Here is a 25,262-nt window from a genome sequence, read left to right as displayed (position 1 = left end):
GTACCGCTATAGTCTTGAATGTTTTTCATTACATCAGAGCTTGCACACTTACATTTAAACAAACAATTTGTACTGGAAAATATTCACAGTACAGTAAATCATTAACAGATTATTAATTGCAGTTGCAGCATTTGGTAGTGATTGCACAAACGTACGACAGATAAACAGGAATGTGTCTTGGTGACGTGGGCGTAGGAGAACATAACACACTTTAACACACAAGCACTAACAAACTGCACAGGAACAGCAGAACAATAGCAGCTCACATTCAATGTGAGAAGGCAGGGCATTATAATAGACCTCTGTTTATCAACCAGTGGTCCACTGCATAATTACAGGTGCTCCATGGGAAAATGTTTAAAAATGTTTAAAAAATAATATTGTACCTTTGTTAAATGTATCAAACATGTTTTTAAAATATTTTATAAATCCATCAAATGTAAGATTATTATTATTTTACTAATTGGCATGTGGGGAAAAAAGCTTAAATCAAATATTTAAATCAAATATTTACTGTTAGGACTTGATACATTTAGTTGCATGTGGTGCCAGTGCCATGCATATAAGCTCTCGACGCGATACATGCTTGTAGATCAGCTTTAAGTTCAATCATGTATAAATCGGGCTTTAAGATCATTCAGGTTTAGTTTATTTCTTTTTTATATATAAATAAAATAGAAATGACTGTGTTATGACTTCTTATATACTGAATATATATTGCTGTGGGATGGGTGGCCCTAGTGCAGTGGTTCCCAAACTTTTTAGCTTGAGACCCTATAGAGAAATTAGTCCTTTTCCCGAGACCCAAACTAGTGAAAATAGCAAATCTACAAGCTCACAGCGCATCACTTCGTGCCGCATTGCGAGCTTGCAGATCTGCTATTTTCACTACTTCTAAAACGTTTTTGTTTTTGTATTTTATTTATGAAAATGATTAGATTTTATTTATGAAATACTTTTGGAAAATGTTTTTTTTTTTTTTCATGAAAAGTTGGGATTTTTTTTGTTTAATCTTTTGAAATGCATTTATAATCTTTTTTTAATGTAGTAAACAAAAAGAAAGGGGATATTTACACGCGACCCATAAAAAATGGTCCTGCGACCCAAACATGGGTCGCAGGACCCATGTTTGGGAAACAGTGCCCTAGAGAATTGTTAAAAATATGCTAGTGATCCAGAGCTCCAAAAAAAGGTGGAGAACCACTATAGACCATACAAAAGACTAACACAGACAGATCACACATTATACTCAGCATTCCTCTCATCTCTTCACCCTCATCATGTTTTTCTTTTCTTTTTGCAGATCTAAAAATATAGAGGTTTCGTCCTGCAATGGAGACATGGCTTTCCAGGAAGTACGAATACAACAGTCTGTGGTGGAGTTCATCCTGAACCACACAGAGCAGATCTTCAACCACGCCATCATGCAACCCAAACCCAAAGAAGGTAAAACATTATCATGTCCATCTGTGTGTCTGAGTGTCACCACAATGCACTGCCTTGCCAAAAAGCTCTTACATCCTCAGACATACTATTAACCCATTCAATCCGGGACTGCATCTGTGTCATAGATTTTAGTCCTATTTTATACTTTGGCTATTCAAAAATAGTAGATCTACAAGCTCGTAGTGCGGCACTGAGTGCCGCGCTACGACCTTATAGATCTGCTATTTTTGAAAAATCTTAAACATTTTGTTTAAATCTTTAAATACATATATTTTTTTGAAACTTTTTTTAAACTCAATTCTTTACTTCTGGGAGGAGGGGTCCCTGGAACAACATATTTTGATGGGTAAAACAATCATACCCAAAATTATATGTATTTGGCCACGGACCCCCATCTCAAAATATGTTGTTCCAGGGACCCCCAGAAGCAAAGATTTGAGTAAAAAAAAATCGCATTAAAGAATATTTATAAGATTTGCAAAAGAAATCACGATAAAAAAAGGAATAGCAGATCTACAAGCTCTGAGCTGTAGATGTAGCTGTGAGCTTGTATATCACGAAGCAACAGGTTTTGAGCTTGTCGATCTGCTACTTGTGCTATTTTTATTATTTTTTTGAATCCTGAAAAGTAACAGTTTTTGGACACCCAGGTTTCCACCCTGCAGAGAGGAAATATGCAAACATTGGGTGCCAAACACAACTAATCAGAAGCTGTTTTTGGAACAACTTCTAGACACTGCATATCCATTCAAGTACTTATTTCCTGCTTGGAAATACGTTTATAAGTTGCTCAAAGAAATGTCCTTGAAACTGCAAGTTCTTAGTTTGACTGGTATGACTGGTATTTCTGTGTTAAATATACTGTATCTCTGAATATTCCCATAGTAATCGTTGCTATAGAGTGGTTGTTCAGTAACAGGGGTCTCCCAATCTCTCAGCCCTTTAGTAAAAACAGAAGAAGAAAAAAATCAGGACAGGATATTAATTTTATCCAATCAGGAGAGAGAGCTCACAAAACTGGAACTGGAACTCTATAGAACGGAAGCTGATAAATGATCTTTGTGGGGGTCTCATCCTATTTGGGTAAAATTGGTTTCCACAACCTGAAAACTGATTTTCTGTTTACTAAAAAGCTGTAGAGAGATGTTACTGAACAAACATGCTATACCAGTTATTACTATCAGAATAATGGAGTTTTAACCTTTTAACAAAAATATATCATTTACACCCATTACGGGAGCCGTCGATTTTTCCAAATGTATGTATGACTGTGTTCACTGATCCTTCCACAGTGGTGGAAAAAGTACTCACATTTCTTAGTTAAGTAAAAGTATCATGTAGAAATACTCTGTTACAAGTAAAAGTCCGGAATTAAAAAATTACTTTAGTAAAAGTACAAAAGTATTGGTATCAAAATGTACTTAAAGTACCGAAAGTACAAAGTACTCATTGTGCAGAATGTCCCAAAATGTATATAGTAATGTGTCGCATCGCGACGCATTGTGAGCTTGTAGATCGGCTATTTTCAAATGGCCGAAATGTATATAGGGCTGAAATGGTTAACGCATTTTTTGTAATAATAATCAAAATCTACAAAGTAACTAGTAACAAAAGTTTTCAAATAATTGTAGTGGAGTAAAAGTACAATATTTGCCTTTGAGATGTAGTGTAGTAGTAGAAGTAAAAGTATTGAAAATTGGAAACACTCCAGTAAAGTAAAAGTACCTCAAGATTGTTTTTAAGTACAGTACTTAAGTAAATGTACTTATAGTTACTTTACACCACTGATCCTCCCACTCTAGGACTGGCGGGGGGTGTGGTGTGTGGGGAGAAGTACGCCACCCTGCCCATCACCACGGTGGGTCAGTGTGGGCCCATGAAGCTCATGAGCCTGGAGGAGGCCCAGGCCCGCAGCTTGAGCCCCAACCACCCGGTGCACAGGGAGCGGCAGAGAGAGAACAGTCTGCCCGACACCAGCAAGGCCATCCTCTACCACACCGTCATCGACATAGCGGACAGCAAGTAAGACGGCTTTATGGATTCCTGGGGTTGTTGTAAGGTTAAAAGTACAGTCAGTGTAAGTGATATTTTTTACAGGTTGGCTTGAAAAGCCAGCCTGTTTTTGAACCCTGCACTAGTAGTCATCACTTTCTCGTCACTTTTTCGTTCATTGGCTGGCCTTGGTAGAGGCTACAGCCAATGAGGTCTCGCCATCCTCTCAGAACATGGGATCTGGGACACAGAGACACACACACACACAAAACACAGACTGACAGACAGAGACACTCACTCACTCACACACACACGCGCGCGCACACACACACGCGCGCACGCACGCACGCACGCGCACACACGCTCTCATTTTCGAATGTAGTTTTTGAGTGTTTGTTCAGTAACAGGGGTCTCTCCCAGTCTCTCTGCTCTTTAGTGAACAGAAAATTCATTTTCAGGACAGGATACAAAGTTCATACAGGATTTTTTTTTTTAAATAACGAAAAAATTTAAGCTGATGAATGGATTCTTTTTCCCGACTGGATGAAATGAATGTCCCATCTGAAAATGTATTTTCTGTCTACTAAAGAGCAGGAGAAACGGGGAGACCCCTGTTACTGAACAAACACTCTATTTAGCAATGATTACAACCAGAATATAGAGCTTTAACTTTTTTTTTTACAAAAACTTTTGTTTTAACCAAAAAATATCACTTAGACCACTTCGTCGTGCAATGGTGTTGCATGGTGAAAATAGCCGATCTACAAGCTGTACACCAAAACTCTTCAGTGAAAACAGATCTGCAAGACAGCTTGACGATAAGCTTTTTTGGTCGAATGTTCACCTGTTTTGACATGCCCAGAACAGGGATGCTATAGGGTTAAAATGTTGAAGCAATGATCTCTCTTTTCAATGTTTGACACTTTTGAGAAATACTGCTATCACATTACACTCATTTGGCAGCATTGTACAAGGATAACTCACTATGGAAGTAATTTTAGAGCGATAAATTAAAGATAAAACGTACTAAATACACAGGCAGGAGCTCTGTGTGTAAGTTATCGACTTGCCTCTGGCATCCATTGCATGTAAAGTCTTGATTGCCCCGGATCCAGTAAAAAATAAATCATGAACTCAGGTATTTGACCTACTTCTAGATATCAAGATAAGAATTATTTCAACATAAATTGTTATTGCAATACAAGCGCACGTTTTAATGCGTCTGTGCCAGTGGTGTAAAGTAACTAAGTACATTAACTCAAGTACTGTACTTCAGTACAATTTTGAGGTACTTTTACTTTACTGAAGTATTTCCAAATTTCAGTATTTTTACTTCTACTCTACTACATCTCAGAGGCAAATATTATACTTTTACTCCACTACAATTATTTGACAATTTTAGTTACTAGTACTTTGTAGATTTTTACGAAACATTTACAAAACATATATTAACCACTTCAGCCCTATATACATTTCGGCAATTTGAAGATAGCCGATCTACAAGCTCACAATGCGACGCATTGTGAGCTTGTAGATCTGCTATTTTCAAAAGATTTTTATACATTCTATACATTTGAAAACTTGTGAAATGGGACATTCTGCACAAGGAGTACGTTGTACTTTTGGTACTTTAAGTACATTTTTATACCAATACGTTAGTACTTTTACTTGTAACAGAGTATTTCTACATTGGAGTATTGATACTTTTACTTAAGTAAACAAATTGAGTACTTCTTCCACCACTGGTCTGTGACTCCGTCTACATAAAGGGTGTTATTTAATCTCTCTTTATCTGTTATAGGAGAAAGTTCTCTGGGAAATCAAAGTGGAAATCCATCTTCAACCTGGGCAAGTCTGTTGGAGAGTCTAAGGGCAAACTGAGCCGGAATGGCAGTGTGTTCATACGAGGAGGACTGAACATCACAGGTAAACCTCCAGCTCCAGTAACTAAGTACATTTCCAATTTTCAATACTTTTACTTCTACTCCACTACATCTCACAGGCAAATATTGTACTTTTTACTCCACTACAATTATTTGAAAACTTTTAGTTACTAATTGCTTTGTAGATTTGAATTATTATTACAAAACACACATTAACCACTTCAGCCCCTATTTAAACTTTGGCTATTTGAAAATAGCCAATCGACAAGCTCACAATGCGTCCAATAGTGCAACAGAGTATCATGGGCCTTCAGTTCATGGCATATTTAGATCAGGTAAGCAGAGAGGCACATGGCCACAAGAGGGCGCCTTTGGCTGCATCTGCAGACAGACATTGCATGTCTTCCACTTGTTTAGGTCATGTTACCTAGCTTGTGGTGTTTAAATAACAAGAGAGGAATTAATTTGCAAGTTAATTGAACCCACATTCTCTCATGTGTTGCACGAGCTGAGCAGGGCACATGTCAAATGGCTGATTAAACCACCATGTAGTCGTAGTCGTTCTAATCTATGTTTCCTTGTGAATAACAAAAATCACCATCGGGGTGATGACATCATGCACATTCCCTTGCTCTCCAAACACGCCACAGCCCACAGTCTGGTTTTTGTTTCGAATGTTAATCCTTTAGACCATTGGTTCTCAAAGTGGGGTACGGGGACCCCCAGGGGTACTTGAGGCGGTTCCAGGGGGTCCCCAGCTAAATGATGGATAGGTACCAAATGGACCCTTATGGTTCTGTAACTCTGAGAGTGTACAAATGGAACCAAATGGACCCTAACGGGTCCATTTGGTTCCATTCGTACACTCTCAGAGTTAAATTAACATTGATTTTATAATATAAATTCGGGTCCCAGAGGTATAAATTCCATTAAATGGGGGTCCGTAGCCCTAATACATGTCAAACTGGGGGGTCCTTGAAATTAAAATGCTTGAGAATCACTGCTAGAGAGCCATATAAATCTTCTCTTATTGGGGTCCCTGGCTTATCTTTTTAAATGGGGGTCCGTGGGCTAATAAGTGTCAATTTGGGGGTCCTTGACATGAAAAAGTTTGAGAACCACTGCTTTAGACTAAATGATACTGGGGCAGCAGGTGAAGACTATTACCTAATACATCAGATGTCTCATTTAAGAAAATAAACAATACCATTAGAAATGCCTAACTAAATAGATCAATTCACCTAAAAATAACATTTCACTTTTACTGTAAAAGTGAAACTTAAGTTACAATTGTGACACAACTAAATAATATTGCTCATAGGGCAAAGCAGTGGCAGCCTTTTTGTGGTGCCACAGATAGAAACCTCATTCATTTTCCCCATAGAGGTTTCTGAAAATATATATATAAATATTTATGTAAAAGTTTTACATCTATATTATCTTTTTAAATGAACTCGGCAACAGCTCCACCAGGAGTGGATTAGGGAACAGGCACTCAGGCAGGCATACCGGGGCCTCAGCCCAGGGGCCCCTAAACCAGTGCCTTTGCATAAACTGTCGCAGTTATTATTACATTTGCATTTCTTGTCAAAGAACGTAGTCAGTCATGTCAATAACAGAGCCCCAAAGGTCTATACTGAAACCTGAAGGAATAGCCTCTAAAACCAAGGCCCTCCAAATGAATATGTATTTGGCAGCAGACCCCCCATCTGAAAAGATTTAGTGCCAGCGACCCCCATAAAATATTTTCAAGATTAGCTGACGTATGTAGGGTTAAAGTGGTTAAAACTGATATTGAGGCTATATCAACTAATTTTGAGGTGACACCCAAGGACCCCTGGGGGTCCCCGAACCCCAATTTGAGAACCACTGTCTTGAGGCTTAAGCCTGATTCATACATCATACGACAGTGACACGTCACCACAGTGACACGACACTCACATGCACGGAGCTTTTAGATCAGCTATTTTCGAAGATCATAAATAAGACATCAGTTAAAATGCTTTTGCAGTTATCTGTGTGTGTGTATGACGTTCTGTTGAGTGTAGTTATCGTGCTGTTGGCTGCAGGTCAGTGTTTACCAGACAGTGTGGGGGGCCTTTTCAAGTCCATGCCCAGGGGCCCAGTTTGTCTCATAATCCTCCTAAGAGCTCCAGTACTCCACCACCTCCATATAACTTCATTCACAGCTATTATGGCGCTGTCAACCTGTATAGCAGTGGTTCTCAAACTTTTTCATGTCAAGGACCTCCAAATTAACATGTATTTGGCTCACAGACCCCAGTCTGAAAATATTTTGTGCCAGAGACCCCCCATACAAGATTTGTGTCGTCAAAATGTTTCAAAGAATATTCAAACGGTTTTCACATTCTAGATTTGATTTGTTCTATAAGCTCACGCGTTGTGAGCTTGTAGATCGGCTATCAGGTTAAAGTTGTTTAACCCTGATTTCGATGCTACATTAACTAATTTTACTGGGACCACTGGAACCCCCTCAAGGACCCCTGGGGGTCCCCAGACCCCATTTTGAGAACCACTGCTGTACAGAATCTATGCTTGCTTGGTAAAAAATTCCATTCATTATACAGTTACATCGCAAGTTGGGCCGTACATTTTTTGATCATTTGAATATAAATCAGGAATTATTGAATTCACTTGTGTTCCTAATTAAATAAAAAAGGTATTGATCAACAGATGATTGACAGGCCTCTGATGAAACATGCTGTATTAGATTTAAAGTCATTATAATGTCCTTTTCCCACAGAAAAGGCATCTCTTCGACCATCCAGAAGTATGGAGTCCCTGTGCTCTCTACCGACAGGTACGACTGAAAATTAAATATATTGAAATAAGAACACTGGGCTCTGTTCCAACACCAAACCAACCCAATCTAACATTTTTAAATAATCTCCACACAAATATTGCCAATCTAATTTCTCTGTTGCATTTGAGGATGGACGTGTAAATCATGTCTATGTTAAAGTGAAATGACACTTTGGTAGCAGTTTGGGTTGCGTAATTACATTGACTTACATTGCATAGTGAACAGCTCTCAAAAGTCAATATTTTAGCACAAAATCAAACACAAAGAAAGTTGACTCTGTCAATTAACTGTATAACATCACAAAACCCAGTACGCCATTATATAGGCTATAGAGAAAAAAGTAAACTTCTTGTTGATTTTACTATTTGAATATCCAGTCAGTCTTCTTCCTAATACAAATAGCTAAATCATCATGAAGTTGACATTTTATGCCATTCTGGGTTTTGTGGTGTCATACAGTCAATGTATTGGAAAAATCAGCTTTGTTGCATTTGTTTATGTCGCGACTTTAGAGTTTAGAGTGACTTTGAGACCTGTTTCACCATGCAATGTAAGCAAAACTAACGACACCGTTAGACTCGCCAATTGCATCATGACAAGGTAACTACACAACTCAAAGCTGAACCAAAGTGTCACTGCGCTTCAACATGACTTTGCCTCTCCTTTGACTTTCCCACACACACACACACAGATGATGACAGAACAGGAAGCGTGAGTCCGTCCTGCGGAGCCAACGGTGGTCTGGTGCCAGACAAGAAGTCCAGAACGCTGGGCTCTGACTCACTGTACGACCTGAGCGAGCAGGAGCAGGAGTGGGAGATCAAAGGGAAGAGCGTGGGGGGGGCGACAGGTGGCTGCAGCCCCGACGTGAGTCAGAGGGGGGGCGGGCCCGCCGGCGGCGGTGCTTCGTCGTCTCCGCCCCAAAAGGCGCTTCCGGAACAACTCAAGGTTTTCAAGGGCGACGACCTCCGCGGCTACAAGCCCACTTCCCCTAAGAGCCGGAGAATGCTGTACTCCGGCTCCTCCTCCCACCAGCCCAGGTTATTATAGTTTTGCACTTTTCATTGGAGGTTTTATTGTCGTTGTTTTTTGTTTTCGTTTTGAATGTTTAAGCTAAGAAAAATTGCATATCTACAAGTTCACAACAACGCTTGTAGATCGGCTATTTTCACTATTTTTGAAGGGCTTAAAGGGTTAGTTCAGATTTTTTGAGTATTTTCTGTAGGAAATACTTACCATTAATGTAGTGGTTGCAAAGGTATTAATTGATTGCCCGAGTCCCGTGGTCAGAGTTATGGTCCGTTTCTGATAAATATGAAGTACTTCCGGTAGATTAGTAGATTTGGTGGGGGCCGCTCATTAAAAATAAATAAATAAAAAAAACTAACGTAATTTGTATTGTTGACCCATTTCTACCATATAGAGCAGGTTTCGTTCAATTTCGACCCCTCTGTCACATGGTACTAATGTTTGTGTCCAGAATCACTGCGCCGCGGCAGCCTACTCACGCACAAAATATATGACACAAAAAATAGTACCATGTGACAGAGGGGTCGAAATTGAACGAAACCTGCTCTATATGGTAGAAATAGGTCAACAATACAAATGACGCTAGTTTTTTAAATGTATTTATTTTTAATGAGCGGCCCCCACCAAATCTACTAATCTACCGGAACTACATTCATATTTATCAGAAACGGACCATAACTCTGACCACGGGACTCGGGCAATCAATTAATACCTTTGCAACCACTACATTAATGGTAAGTATTTCTTACAGAAAATACTCAAAAAATCCGAACTAACCCTTTAAAACTGGCACCCAAAATATTATTGCTTATGTATGAAATATTGACAAAGACTAAAACTAAGTTCTCTATAAGTTTGTTTTAGTTAGTTGTGTGTACACTACACACACACACACACACACACACACACACACACACACACACACACACACACACACACACACACACACACACACACACACACACACACACACACACACACACACACACACACAATACAGTTTCAGATAGTAATCGTTTGTTTTGTAAAGCCTCCTTTTTCTTTTTCTTTCCCTCAACAAAAAAGAAATAGATCTATTTCTAGTTTTCTAGATTAGCTTAGGTGGTTCGGGCATCTAGTACGGATGCCTCCCGAGCGTCTCCCTATAGGGAGGTCCTCGCTGCATGTCCCACTGGGAAGAGACCCCGGGGCAGACCAAGGACCAGATGGGGGGATTACATCTCCACACTGGCCTGGGCAGGGACGTGCAAAGATAGACTCTAGGTGGTGCTAGAGCACCTGCCCTTTGCCCTCTTGACCAGAAGTGCCCTTTTGAAAATAAGAGTTTACAGCAGGGGTCTTCAACAGGGGGTCCGGGACCCCTAGGGGGTCCTCAGAGTTACTACAGGGTGTCCGCCAAATCTTTATGTGATACGATTTTTATTTTTACCATAACCACTCGAAACCTTGCATCCCTTTTCTGAGGAGAACTTTAGCCAAAAATAGACAATCTACAAGCTCACAACGCCTCGCGCTGCGAGGCGTTGTGAGCTTGTAGATCGGCTGCTTTTTGGCAAAGAGGTATAGGTGTAGAGGGAAAAAAGAGCAGACCAAGTAAACAAAAAAAAGTATAATTTACTTGAGCACCTGCCCCCTCAAAAGTCTGTGCACGCCGCTGGGCCTGGGAACGCCTCGGGATCCCCCAGGAGGAAGTGGCTAATGTTGCTCAGGAGAGGAACGTCTGGAGCTCTCTGCTGGAACTGTTGCCCCTGCGACCCGACTCCGGATAAGCGGTTGTTGATGATGGATGGATGGATGGATTCTTCATTATTTTGTTAACCATTTTATTTTTTGCTCCCACCACCACCACAGCTCATCCAGGCCTTCCTTTCCGGGAAGCTTCTTCCCGCTGGAGTCGTCCCCCCGGCATCAGCGGAAGGCCGTCAACATATCGGAGCCGTTCGCCGTGTCCGTGCCCCTCCGCGTGTCCGCGGTCATCAGCTCCAACAGCACCCCCTGCAGGGGGCCGGGGAAGGACAAGCCGGCGGTCACAGCTGCACTGAAACCCAGCAGGGAAGCCGCCGCGCTCTCAGAGCACAACAACAACGACGTCGACGACGGCAACGCAGCGGGACACGGCTCAAGCCCCCCGCCGGGGAAAAAAGAGAGCCAAGGAACGTCCGAGGAGAAGAGCACAGTGGAGACCGCCACGAGAGGCAGGCAGGAGGGTATAGCAATGTTCTTTGATTACAGTTGAAAAACATTAAAGGGGCATACCACTCATTTTCAACATTGAACTATGTCTTTAATACACCTTAGAGCTGTTGTGTGGAAATAAGAACAAAGTCCCTCCCCTTCTATGTTGCCTAGAATTGGAGAATTGATCGTTGAGGTCATGTGATCAGTGAAATACATACAGTGCACTTTTGGCTCCGCCCTCTAGGCTGCTGCATTCACTAGAATGGGGAATCTCACTTCCAGTTGAAACAGTGTGACTTGAATATAAAGTTAAGACTTATTAGAGCATTTTCAGCCAATTGATCTCTAGTATGTACAGGTACTATGTCTTGTGAAATGTGATATTTAACCATAATGCCATTATAAAATACTACAAGTCGCACTGTTTGACATAGTTCAATGTTGGAAATGAGTGGCATTACCCTTTAACCCAATTCTGCAAAGTGCAAAATATAACGTCCAGTTTGTGTCCCTTTGCTTAGATTGGAGTGGAGACGTGCAGGAGGCTCCAGGAGGGCGGACGGACAGTGCTGCTGAACTGGAACAGTCTTCCATTCCAAGTCCAAGAGAAGATAAAGATACAGCGCCATCTCCTGGGAAACAGCTGCATAACCAGCCCATGGAAACACAACTGGTAAGCCCCTCAACAGCACTTTACTTTTTTAGAATGACTGTTGATAATAACATTGATTTATTGTTTTGATTAAATAATGTACAATAAATATGTACTGTATTTTGTTCCCCCAGGACAAGGGATCATCCCATAGCGGGAATGAATTATGGTCTGATCCCCACCAAGAACTGAAAATCACTGAACCTGAACTTGACATACTGGAAGAGACATTTAAGCCTGTTTTCTGTTCCAAGAGCACTTGGGAGGACGTCAGGCTAAAGCCAAATGTCCACCCCAAGAGAAGGTGCAGCTCTCCAACTCTCTCTTTGTTTTACAGAGAACAGGCTTCAAGTTCGACTACTGCTGATCATTTTCTGTCCGCTGGATCGCACCCTACCAGAAAACAGCACTCAGAGTCCGATATTCTGTTTTCATTTGACAAAGAGTTTGACTTCCCGCTTGATGAAAACACAAAGAATCCTCACCCTTATCCTCTTGATTTAAGTGATAAGAAAGAGGACGAACTGCATCACGTTTCTCCAAAGATTCAACCTCCTAACGTTGACAAACCTGTCGATACTAAACACTGGCAAGATGTTCCTGCACGCACCGGTTTAGACCTTCCTTCACAAAGTCACGTCGTGGAAGCTTTGCCGGCGGGAACTACTACCGCAGATTCAGTGCTGTCAACCGCAGACACAAGCCCGGAGGAACTAGGGAAATGTGAAGTTCCTCAGGCTGACAAAAAGTCCCCTGGCGAGGCGCTACTGAAAGATGTGACTCCCGAGATTGTGGTGGGAGTTCAGAGGCTATCACTGCGTTTGAAGGACAGACCCAAGACCTTATTGCTACCCAACCTTGACGATGAAGATGGGTCTGTGGGGAACATGGAAGAGTTGGACTTTGTGGAGTCCTGGGAGGATCTCAGTTCCAACAAACAGTGGGTCACCAGTCCCCTCCACGAACCTACAATAAGTGAATTGTTCGCTAATGTGCTTGCGGTGGAAAGTTTGAGCTCAAAGGGGGGAAACGCCTCAATCCCCTCATTGAAATGCAACAAAGAACCTTACAGATCATGTCCCACTAAGGGTACAGAACTGGTGTCAGGAAGCAAGTCGCTGGCTTCCAGTGGCAAAGCAGAAATTAAAGGGACCCATTTGCAGCCCTTACCCACCAGACTTGGTTCGGCCGCCAGTAACACGACACAGACACATACAGGCAACCACAGCACAGCCAAGCTCAAACCTACGCCGTTATCGCAGAGGTTCCACAGACAGGCATCTCACGAGGCATCTCCCTCCGAGAGAAGACCAGAGAACTGCCCGGTCAAACACAGGCCAACTTCCCTCAACTTGGATTTGGGCCATCGATGCATCAGAGACATTTCCAACCAACAAAACCACAATTCCTCCAACTTTACCTCCTGCCAGCGAGGGTCGCTGACCCCATCTGGGACTGCCAGCAGCGGCCTGCCCCTGGAGTTGGAGTTGTTCCTCGGCGACCGTCAGGCCCCGCTGCGCCGGAACTCTGCGCCAGTCAGCGTGTCATCAGTGAGGACGGCGTACATGATAAAGACGTGCCAGGCCAAAGCCGTGCCGGTCATACCTCCCAAGGTGCAGTACAGTCAGATACCTCACTCCAGACACGAGAAGGATGGGGATGCAGTAAAGGGACAAGAGAAGGAACACCCGAAAACAAGTGCAGAGAAGAAACTCAACGCTGCGCCGCCTCAGACCATTGCAGACCTGAAGGAGGAGCTGGAGAATAAAGAGCCCGCGCCCGCCAAACACCAACGGCAGGCAAGTACGGAGAAAACGGTGGAGGCTGTGAAGACGTCTCCGGCTCCGGAACTCCCAGTGATGAGGAGGAAAAACACCCCCAACGTCGACGTGTTTGTCGACTGCCCGAGAGCGAACAGAACGAACGTCTTGCAAAGACCGTCCTTCAGGAACAGGCAGAGGCCGCAGAGTCTCATTCTGCTCAGCCCACCGTTCCCCATCATGGACTACCCATCGGTCGGGGACGATCATGGCAAGCTGCCCCTCTCTCCCATCAAGAGCCTGCCTGACTCGTCAGCACTGGGCGTCTTCTCCAAAGAGATGGCGGAGAATCTCAGGACCCCAAAGGACAAAATGACTATTCCAAAAAGTGGACAGAGGCTTGAAACGTCAACTAGCTGCTTCTACCAGCCACAAAGAAGATCCATGATATTTGACAGTAGGAGCCACAGGCAGATTGAGTGAAAGGACCATGCAGGAGATCAGCGCTGACAATGGGAATGTGCAAGTGTAAATACATGTATAGTGGAACCGGTGAATTGAAAGAATGGCGTGGATGATATGTTGCACGTTTTAAAATGTTTGTTTTTTAAAATCACTTTTAAAAAAAATATTCAAAAGACATCAAAGATCCAAGGCGAGAATGATGGCAATGAAAGACACATTTAAGTCTGACTTCATCTTTTTATGGAACGTCGTGGAGTTTGCATTTTGCTGAAGTTGCCTTTATTTATTCTTTTAATAACTGACATGTTATATGACGTGAACTTGACTCTTACCATACAATGTATGCATTGGCACTGTGATCTAGAAGTGGTGCTATCCACTATTTAAAATGAAAGGATTTTTGTTTTACTTGTTTCAGTTGTGGAACTAATAGTATTCTACACAAGATTCTAATTAACATGTATCATTGTTTTCATTTATTCTATTTCTTTCTTTCTTTTTTTCACTGTAAGTTGTGTCATGACACATTGTGAGCTTGTAGACTGGCTACAGTATATTATGCCTAGAGATCTGGTTTAGAGGTAGTCTCGCGTAGCCAGACAATCAGGGACCTCCGCCTATGCTGATATGTCTGGGAAAATCTAAATTCAGTGTATATGGGCTTAAACTGGGTGGAAACAATTCAGAAATGTTAAATATAACTGCATCGCAGAACCGTTGCAAAGACTATCGGGCAGTCGTTCATATTGGGACAGTATCAGGATTGGTTTTCAAAGCATCAGAGGTGGGTTTGTCAGCAGCTATTCTCACTGCTGTTACATGGTAAATGGTGCATTTATATAGCACCTTTATAATGTACATTACATTCAAACACACATTCACACACACATGTGAAACCATGCAAGGCACCAACCTGCTCATCGGGAGCAATTAAGGGTTACCTTCTGTTTCCCAAGCAGTCGCTCTACCTCCTGAGCCACCCTGTTCGAGCCCATGACTTTAGAAGTCAATCAACGTGGAAATCTCTCATCGTCTGGCTACACAAGACTATATTCGAGGGGAAAAAGGTGGGGACCTAGTGTACACCTCTGGGGGACTCCAGTCAATGAAGTACTATATGAAGGGTTTAAGTGGTTAATGAATCCATTGACAGTAAATGGGAGAATGACACCCTGCCTCCAATGTGATTTGCTGTTGACTTGATGTATTCTGTAACTGGTAGCACTATGATGGTTTCATTAAATATCAAGGTGCATTCAAATAGTCAACTATAGGTTCAAGCCCGCAAGGTAATCATATCCTGGTTTTGTCTAATGACAACCACGGATTGCAATCTTGGTTGTCCGATCTCTATTTTATTGTATTTTTTATGTTATTGTTTTGCATTTGTATTGTAGTCTAAGAAGTAATGTACATAAGGTATTTCACTACTGCTGTTACAATCACAAAGTTATGATAGAGAAGACAAGAATAGTATAGTATGATATAGCATATCCTGCGTAAGCCATACAGTCAAACAATGAATACATTATAAAGAATCATGAAGATAAAGAAAAAAAGGGATCATTTACAGTATATTGCTTCCTTTATAGACCGGTGTTTAGAAAACAGAAACTTTGTTCATTGGTTTCTCCGATTTTTTCCAACCTCTTGGGTCAACTTGAGTCTTGAGTCAAATTGCTGCCACACCAGATTGTTGTTGTGAGGAATAGTAGCATCATAGTGAAACGGCTCCACAGATGTATTATTATGTGTATAATGTATAAGCAACAGCAGCATAATATCAGTATTAAATGTCACAAAACTGACCCTTTTCTTTTTTTTAATATAAGTATTTTGTTTGTTCACATATTACCTTACAAGGGGATCACTTCTGAATCTCATCAGTGCATATCATTATACAGTAGTTGACCATTTACTGAAGGAGACTAGATTGTGATGGTTTAAATCTTGGATAACTTGTAGTTTCTTCTCTTTTTCTGAAGAACATCTCCAATTTTATAAAAAACACTTCACCAAATTCACAGAGAACTGATGGAGCAACCAGTAGAGCAAGGAAGGCATACTGTGTTTTGTGGACATTCTAGCCTGATTTATACTGTAGCAACAAGAGGATAACTGAAGCATATCCGTATATCCACGGTTGTAAAGCATCAGCCGAGCACGGCTCAGACTACACCGTAAATAATGAAGTTTGTCTGAATCAAACAAATTTAAATGACAACAAATTAAGAGCTAGAACATGGTTTACATATTTTTCCACTGCAGTATTACCTTTATCAGTCAAGTTGTTGTTGTTTTTTTTATGAAAAATTGTGTATTAGCCAATTCCATGGACATATTTTCCTGACATTGGTAATAAAATGAGATGATATATTATCATTAAGTCGTATATTCATTGTGTGCTTGTTATGTGGAATGGTACAACTTGAACCAACTCCAAATGCTGACATTCATTCCTGAATAGATCACGTTGACCGTTTAGCTCAGGAGCTAATCTACAAAAAGATCAAAAGTTAGGTGCGGTATAGGACTCACTGACTGGATGGTCCCAGGTTCGATTCCGGCTGAAGACTTGTGTTGCATCATGATGTCCTTCCTCTCTCTGTCCTCAGTTTCCTGTCTCTTTATTATCCTGGATAGAGCAACGCCTGTTGAAAATAAAATAAATATACCTTAGGTCTAATATTGCAGAGTTGCACCCATTTCAAGCAACAGCCAAATGCCTGAAATGTAAATATGCATATTCATAATCAATATCGTTCACTATAGAGCAGGGGTCTTCAACAGGGGGTCCGGGACCCCTAGGGGGTCCTCAGAGTTACTACAGGGGGTCCGCGAAATCTTTGTGTGATAGGATTTTCTCTTTTTTTTACATTAACCACCTTGAACCCTAGCATCCATTTTCAGAGGAGAACTTTAGCCAAAAATGGCAGATCTACAAGCTCACAACGCCTCGCAAAGAGTTATAGGTGTGTAGAGGGGAACAAAGAGCAGCAAAAGTTTATCTGAAACACAATGTTATACAATATATTTTGTACAGTTCCAATGGCCTCCTCCTGTCTGTCAACAGCTTATCAGTTGGAGTTGCCTACTTTGAAAACATCTTCCATTTCTTGTCATTTCCACCAGATGGCGCTACTGCCCCGCATTTTCCCTCGGTGCACACCCAATTCTTTTGAACAAGCCTGGCGTGAAACTCAAACTGTAGGCTGGCTGCAAACTTATGGAAAACAACTTGACACAGTGACTGTTTTTGACTGGATAGATAGGCTACTTGTGTTGTATCCTCAAAATAATCTTGGCAGAAAGTGTGTTGGTGATATTATGATAGTTACATCATGTTTTGTTTACCATCTGATTTGTTAACTCTACGTGCGCGTGGGCGTGCGAGATTGTATACTTTACATAAGATTTCAACGCCTTTCTGGCTTCTATACTGTTGCATTATTATTTTATTTACCATTTGCTTACAGGCTTTAAACACGTACAGTCAGTGAGCCTATAGGGGTAAATATATACCAGGTAGCCTATACTTTATAATATATAAAGGGAGAAATAGTAGGTCTGCCTAATTGCATTAATTACAAATGAAACGTGGATATATATATCGAATGATTTAGGGCAAACAAGTCAAGACACACAGTAGCTAAAAGTATCAGACCAGTCATTCCATATGAGGTTGTGTCAGTCAGACCATTGGTTCTCAAAGTGGGGTCCGGGGACCCCCAGGGGTCCTTGGGGCAGTTAGGGGGTAGGCTACCAGGGGGTCCCCAGCAAAATTAGCTAATACAGCGTCATAAAATGTCGAACACCTTTATCAATATCGTATACTTTGGATATTCAAAAATAGCATATACCTACAAGTTCATATACAGCGCCGAGTGCTGTGCTATGAGCTTGTAGATCTGCTATTTTTTTAAATCTCGAAAATGAGTGCAAATCTTTAAATCTACACACATCTTTGCTTCTGGGGGTCCCTGGCACAACATATTTTCAGGTGGGGGTCCGTGGCCAAATACACATCAATTTGGCCACGAAGAAGTTTGAGAACCACAGACAGTCAGACAACAGGTGGCACATCATGGTTTGGTCAACTATTTCACTTTGACCTAAAACATAAAGGAGCCCATCATGATACTGATAGTTATATCAGAAAAGATAACAGATACCAGATGTGTTACCTTCATGTAACAAATCTGCATTTAGCCTCCTGAATAGATTTCAGAAAGCCTAGGAATATGCAGTGGTGTAAAGTAACTAAGTATATTTACTCAAATACTGCATGTGCTTAAGTAAAATGTTGAGGTACTTTTACTTTAGTAATTCCATATTTGTATACTTTTTTTTAATACTTACTTTTGATTATTATTACAAAACATACATTACCCACTTCAGCCATATACATTTTGGCCAGTTGAAAATAGAAGATCTACAAGCTTGCTTGTACATCTGTTATTTTCAAAAGATATGTAGGCTATACTTTTGGTACTTCAAGTACATTTTGATACCAATTACTTTTGTACTTTTACTCAAGTAAATGTTTTAATCCCGGACTTTTACTTATAACAGAGTATTGTATTGTACAGACAGTTATTGATACTTTTACTAAAAAACATTTGAGTACTTTTTCCACCACTGTGGATTTCAGAAAGCCTGGGAATATGAATAAAAAAGAATCCACTGCGTGCACCATGATGCATGGCATCTTTGGGCCAAGAAATGGCAAATCTAATTTCAGCAGCCAATGCCATCCAATCAACGATCAGTGCGCGTTGCGAGTGGAGACGTGCCCCGTTTTCTTTTGACACCGAAACGTGGCTCTTATACAAAAGTCAGTTCCAAGTCAGTGCAGTTCATTATTTGTCGACCTTTGACACCGCCGGTGTATAGAGTTAAATAGCTCGATTCTCTTTCTCCCCTGGGCAAACACTCGGCCCCCATGGTATGCATATTCAATTAGAGAGAGAGAGAGAGAGAGAGAGAGAGAGAGAGAGAGAGAGAGAGAGAGAGAGAGAGAGAGAGAGAGAGAGAGAGAGAGAGAGAGAGAGAGAGAAGGGGGGATAATGTACGATGTTAAAAACAGGTGCCAAGCCAGGGCCGTCGTTTAGCTCCATGTCAGTGATGATTAGTCAACTTGTTGCTGCTGTGTTGTGTTGTGTTGTGTTGTGTTGTGTTGTGTTGTGTTGTGTTGTGTTGTGTTGTGTTGTGTTGTGTTGTGTTGAGGGGTCATTGCCATGTTGGCTTGTAGCCTAGTGGACATTTTTGTCAAAATTCTGTTTTTGCCACAGACATACAAAATGAGTACAAACACATATAGAGCTAGCTATGACTATTACAGATCTGACTGTAACTCTGAGAGTGCACAAATGTATAGGGTCCATTTGGTTACATTTGTCTGCACTCTCGGAGTTATGGGGGTCCTTGAAAATGAAACGTTTTGGAACCACTGTCCTACTGGACCCCTAATGTGCCATACACAGTTGTCATAGTAAATCAGTGTCATACATATTCTGAAGAAAACCTGGAGACTGGAGACATCAGTATAATTGGTCTTATGATCAAAATAAGAACATTATAATGGTGCGTGTAAAAACTAAATCTAAAATATTAATGACCACTGGTGTTGTGGTTATTTATCCATACACGGTTCAAACAGAACGAGGCTTGAACAAAGAGGAGCTTGGAAGTTTCCAAGGTCATGATCATCATCATCAGTGACTGACTGACTGATGTCCTTTGCTGTGCTGTCGTTCACGCCATTAACCAAAGTGAAACCGTATTATACATTTTGCAAAAGTTCAAAGGCTCCGTAATGTCCTTGAGAGAAGTTATTAGCTATACCTCGGCATCAGGGTGATGCTTTCCACACACACACAAAAAATGGAAATGTGACCAAATTGAATATAAGTGACGCCACTCGTCAATTGGTCGTGTTGTTTGTTGCAACACATTCTGTAAACTTAAGCATTTTTCTTTAAATAAAATTGGCTATATATGTGTAAAATGCCATTATGATATATTATAATGAAAAGGTACACGATGTGACCGTTTAAAATCACACAAAAATGTGTGATATTTTGGTAAATATAATATGTCCATATTATCCATATTTATATCCACAAATTATTGTGAGGAAAAATGCTTAATAGTGTAACTTATAGCTCCAAACTGTTCTTGTTGAAAACAGCTCCCTATAACAATAACCAGCTGCCGAATAACACGCAAAAAGAAAAGAAAATAAAAAATACACAAATTCTCTTGGAATTTGCGTAAAAATGCGCCCTAAATGTCTAAAAGTATTAACATGTTTTCAAAAGCTACTTTGTCTAAAGTTGTGGCCAACGTTTTATATAGGTGCTGTTTGTACAACTACTTCTATTGGGACTTGAGTAAGTTTAAACCGTCGTTTAATGCGCGTTGCCGCAGAGAGCCCTCATTGAGAAGCCACGTGTCCGTTTCCAAAGGCTCTCCAACTTAACCAGCTCCTTTGTAACGTCTAACCCACATCGGCAGCGTCCCTCCACATAAAGGGATTTGCAACTTCAAGATATTTCAGCTTAAATGTTTTTGACAGTTCCCTCGCTTTTACCTCGGCTTGGTTATTTTAACGGTGCCAAATGGGTCACCTTGGGTTGCTGTCTGCGCGCAAAAGGGGCTTTTGCGCGCATTCAGTCTGAATTTTTTTCCAACTTTCCTTGACGGGGAAACCAGCTGCTGGTCGTGAAAAGACGGCTTATTAATTGTCCTTTGTCATGCAGAATTGCTTGATTTCTAAAGAAACGTACAAAGGGGCTCTTTTTCAAGGATTCAAGTATTTTGTTTCGTGCGTATTTTTCAAACCATCGAATCAGCTGCTGCGCTGCGCTCCGTCTACCAGACTCTCAGGTACCGACGGCCTGCTCCCTTTGTCCCCTTGTAATGCTGTTGTAAATCGTGCAGACTGATTTGTTACAAGCTGTTCTTTTAATCTGATAGATAAGAGACATGTCAAAGAAAAGGCCGTAAATAAAAAATTAGCCGGAATAAAGACAAGGGCGAGTCTGCTAGATGGGCGCCTGTTGACTCAAGCGGCTCTCCACAGCTCTCTGCTCGGCTCCGTCAGGGTTACGTCAACAACCCTCCTTTCTTCTGCTCTAAAAAGACACCGTGCTCCTTTTTGGCTTCAATGAATTGATCGGCACAAAATTAAGAATAAATAAATTGAGCATTTGGAGCAGAGAGCGTATAAGCTCCCCCAGGGCGCATACCCCCGGGCTATTGAATGAATAAAGGGCGCTTTTTTCTTTTTTTTGCAAGAGGAGTATAGTGAGCAAAATGGGGCTCTATGGTGCAATTAACAAAATAGTCTAATCCCATATCTTAACAAATGCAAATGTTTGGGTTTTGTTAAGATGGTTAAGTGAACAATTAAATTAAAGTTTACATGAGAAACTTCACATCCCCGAAGTTACAATGTAACCTATGTGCATAATATGCCAACTGCCTATTTAAGGAGTGCTTTTTTTGTTGTCTGTGAGGTCTGATTGTACGTTTTAAAGGAAGTAAATACCATTTAAACTCTATTCCACACAATAAATTTAATTTTGTTCAGCCATGGTTGATTCAGAGACCATCAGCACCGGTGCGTAAAATACGCAAACCTCGAGGCTATATATCCTTTTAAAACCAGGTTCCTTTTCTAAAATGTTTTAATGATCACAAGTGCATGCATTTTTGTTTTAACTATACAGCCACAAATCACATTTTTTTTGTCTCATCTTAACCAGATATCATAGGCTACAACCATAACGGTCAAGTCCAATGATGAAAAATAAAAACACGTTGTGCTACTATTTCAAATCGTGTCGTAATTGTGTTGCATGCGTCCAGATTTGCGTTTATAGCCATAAAAGCATAATACTTTACATAATAAAAAACTCAATCAAATCAGCACATTTATGATCTGCAATGAATTGAACGGCGTTGAATGGGGCTTAAAGCATGATTAGATCACACCTGGAAGTCATGAAAGTGAAAGCAGCCGGTTAATGTTGACAGTAGAACAATGCGGGGTTATGGACACCGAACCAGCCCTTTCTTTCTCTCATCAGTTCACAGATAAATGTATTAGGCTATAGTGTCTGTGTGCACTTGAGAACCAATACACACCCCACAGTGTTTATTGAGTCAGTCACACGAGACGGATCAGGGCTAGATCAGATAAAGATTGTGACAGCTAGCTCCCTAGCCGGCATGGGAAAAGTCCCAACGAGGGCCCCACTATAATATAGCCTGGTAATGTTTGGACTCTGGAGTGTCCCCCGGGACCAGGGACCTGGTCCCGGGGGGGACACTCCAAAGACCAAACATTACCAGGCTGAGATGATCATGATCCTGTCACTTAAATACTATGCACTATGGAGATTACCAAGCATTTCATTTACTCATTGGGAGTCAGGGGGTTATTTGGTGAATCCTATATCTCCACATCACTTGACGAAGGAGTCTGTGCGTAATGTTGAGTGAAGCTAAACATCGATGGACGAGACTGTGCACTATATATTGCGTCCACGAAACACCCCCGAACGAACACCTTTCTGCCCCGTGGAAAAAAGGGCCTGTACTTGACCTTGTCAGACTTCGACTAGCCTTTATATATCTGCTAAATGCCTAAATAAAATATCAAACCACCCGTATATATACGTGCGCACAGCAACTCCTCTCCATCCATTCAAATGATTACAAGATAGTGCTTATTTCTTAAAATGTAAATAAGTCTGACGTATCTTTATTTATTCCGGGTGTCTGAAAGTTACTGATAAATGTGTTTTTGACTTTGTTTAAAATGTATTTTATGTTTCACTTGTTGCAAGAGAGAGCGCCGTTCAAATGTGCGATGCGATGAAAATGTACATAAATCTACACACTATTTTATCAAAAGGCCACTCAGCTACTTAGCCACTGTTACTCATGAATACCTGATTTGATTATCAAATAGGCCTATAAATATGTATAGGCTATATATACATAATGTATAGGCCTGTGTATAGGCCTGCTATAATGTTTTCATATTCCAGACAGTGTGTGCGCTCCCAGTGGTGCGCAAGAGTAAAACGTGCGACTCAGACAACGTGATCTGCCGCTCAGAAATATTTTTTATTTAAGTATCAACATTTTTAAATAAATAAATATGTTTTTCTGCCCCATTACACAACTGACGATATAATTTCAGATTAAACCTCAGTGAAATTACTCTTCAGCTTTCCATATTTTCGTCACAGTAATAGAAGTGAATCTAACCATGTATTCACAAAGTATACAAAATACTGCTGCCTTTCCCCCAAGATAATACTAATAAACAAATGTTGCTATTCATATTTGGGTTCGTAAATACCAGCCTACCATAATTTGGATCGGCAAACAACAATTAAGTGGAGCGTTTTCAGAAAAAAACTACATACAAAAACGTACAACATGTATACAAATACTTTGCAGGGGGCAAAATCCCCTGATTTTATATATTCTCTTCCTTATGTACAAGATCTGATCTGAACAGAACACAGTTTGGAGTCGGGACTGTCCTTTTTTGTTTTTGGCTGTATTCATTATAACTTCACACACCGACCAGAAAACTGTTCTTTGGGGTGTCTCTCTTGGAGAGGGGGTGATGGTGCATTCAAGGAGACACGGACAGGTCCACGTCTTCCTTTTCGGACGAGGAGGAAGGCGACACCGGGATGTCGTCCTCCTCTTCCTCCGAGCATCGCGCGGACGACAGCGACGAAGAGGAGCACTTGCAGCTGTGCGTGTTGTTGTTGCCAGTCCTGTGGTGCCCGTTGCCGCTGCCCTTGCCCTCCTTTTTGTGCTTGACGCGGCGGTTCTGGAACCAGATCTTGACCTGCTTCTCGGACAGGTTGAGGTACGTGGCGATCTCGATGCGCCGCAGTCTGGACAGGTACATGTTGGACGTGAACTCTCGCTCCAGCTCCAGCAGCTGCGTGCTGGTGAAGGCCGTGCGCATGCGCTTGCTGCTCTGAAGTTTGCTGTTACTGTTTTCTGTAAATAAATGAGGGGGGAGAGAATGGGTTAATTAATATTGTCATCCGTAAATAATCAGACACATCAGATGACTTAAGCTTTCCAGATATAGAAGTTTACATTTTGGACCCTTGGACCAAATGGTCCAAATTACCATTCGGAGTTAAATGACTCCTAATTGATTGATTGATTGATTGATTGAATACTTAATTTAGCAGTTTGCCCCCAAAAAGCATAGAAAAGTACAGTTCTAATTCAGTTCAAGCAAAACGTCAACTCACCGATGGAGATGCAGTGGAACTGCCGCGGGTCCGGCACCGAGTACGCGGCTTGGTAGATGGACGCCGGGCCGTGGTGGTGGTGGTGGTGCGCGAGGTTGACGGCGTTCGAGGTGGCGTGGTGCTGCCGCGACAGAGCCGCCGCGGAGTGGCAGTACTGCGAGCCGAAGGCCGGGAACGACGCCTTGAGCAGCGGCGGCAGGCCGGGAGGCGAGGAGGCCGGGTGCGCCGCCGCGTGGAGCTGCGACGCGGCCATGCATAGCGGACAGAAGCACAGCAGCCCCGCTTTCCTGGAGTGGCACGAGGAGCCGCCGGGCTGGAGCCCGTGGTGCGCCGGGTGGTGGTGATGGTGGTGGTGCGCCGAGTGCACGGCGTACGGGAACAGAGGCGGGCTGCTGTCGCCGCCCTTGTCGCTCGCCTCGCGTAAAATCAAGGAATCCACGAGAAATGACCTCGGCATCTTTGCAGACTTGTTGCTCTTAAGTCTTGGGAAAAGTCTGCAGCGGTGTGTGTGAACGGATGGAGCGATGGATGCTGATGGAGAGTGCTTCAGTCTTATAGTGTTGTCGCCTGCAGGGTGGACAGCGCTGTGGTGCTGAAGCCACACTGCTCCGGCCCCCCTTTAAATAGTTCGCCGGGAGGACCCGGTTCGTCCATGTGACGGTTACGCTGAGCCTGTGAGAGCTCTTCTCTTCAATAGGGTTTTGTGCCTTTTCTCTTGGCATTCCCACTGCA

At 41.8% G+C, this 25,262-nt stretch overlaps 2 protein-coding genes across 3 annotated transcripts in view; one reads left to right on the top strand and one right to left on the bottom strand.

Annotated features, from left to right (window-relative positions):
• arhgap31 (Rho GTPase activating protein 31) overlaps positions 1-16,605 on the top strand; it is a 37,523-nt gene extending 20,918 nt beyond the window's left edge. For both annotated transcript variants that reach the window (XM_084074787.1, XM_084074788.1), the window contains 8 exons: positions 1,304-1,446; positions 3,249-3,468; positions 5,240-5,364; positions 8,086-8,142; positions 8,837-9,185; positions 11,026-11,381; positions 11,874-12,025; positions 12,139-16,605. In XM_084074787.1, the coding sequence (XP_083930913.1) occupies positions 1,304-1,446; positions 3,249-3,468; positions 5,240-5,364; positions 8,086-8,142; positions 8,837-9,185; positions 11,026-11,381; positions 11,874-12,025; positions 12,139-14,247 (3,511 nt within the window). In that variant the 3' untranslated portion in view covers positions 14,248-16,605. The remainder of the gene's footprint in view (positions 1-1,303; positions 1,447-3,248; positions 3,469-5,239; positions 5,365-8,085; positions 8,143-8,836; positions 9,186-11,025; positions 11,382-11,873; positions 12,026-12,138) is intronic.
• A 7,282-nt stretch (positions 16,606-23,887) lies between these two features.
• gsx1 (GS homeobox 1) lies at positions 23,888-24,999 on the bottom strand (the record flags this gene model as incomplete). Its single annotated transcript, XM_084074915.1, has 2 exons — positions 24,531-24,999; positions 23,888-24,267 (listed from the first exon to the last, which is right to left on the bottom strand). The coding sequence occupies exons 1-2, from the start codon at positions 24,985-24,987 to the stop codon at positions 23,888-23,890; spliced, it is 837 nt and encodes a 278-aa protein (XP_083931041.1). The 5' UTR covers positions 24,988-24,999.
• Between the last annotated feature and the right edge of the window lie 263 nt (positions 25,000-25,262).

Source organism: Gymnoscopelus microlampas, assembly GCF_963454915.1.
Source record: "Gymnoscopelus microlampas genome assembly, chromosome: 12".
Taxonomy (NCBI): domain Eukaryota; kingdom Metazoa; phylum Chordata; class Actinopteri; order Myctophiformes; family Myctophidae; genus Gymnoscopelus; species Gymnoscopelus microlampas.
The sequence above is the reverse complement of the archived record's forward strand: the minus strand, read 5'-3'. Positions and strand labels throughout refer to the sequence as shown.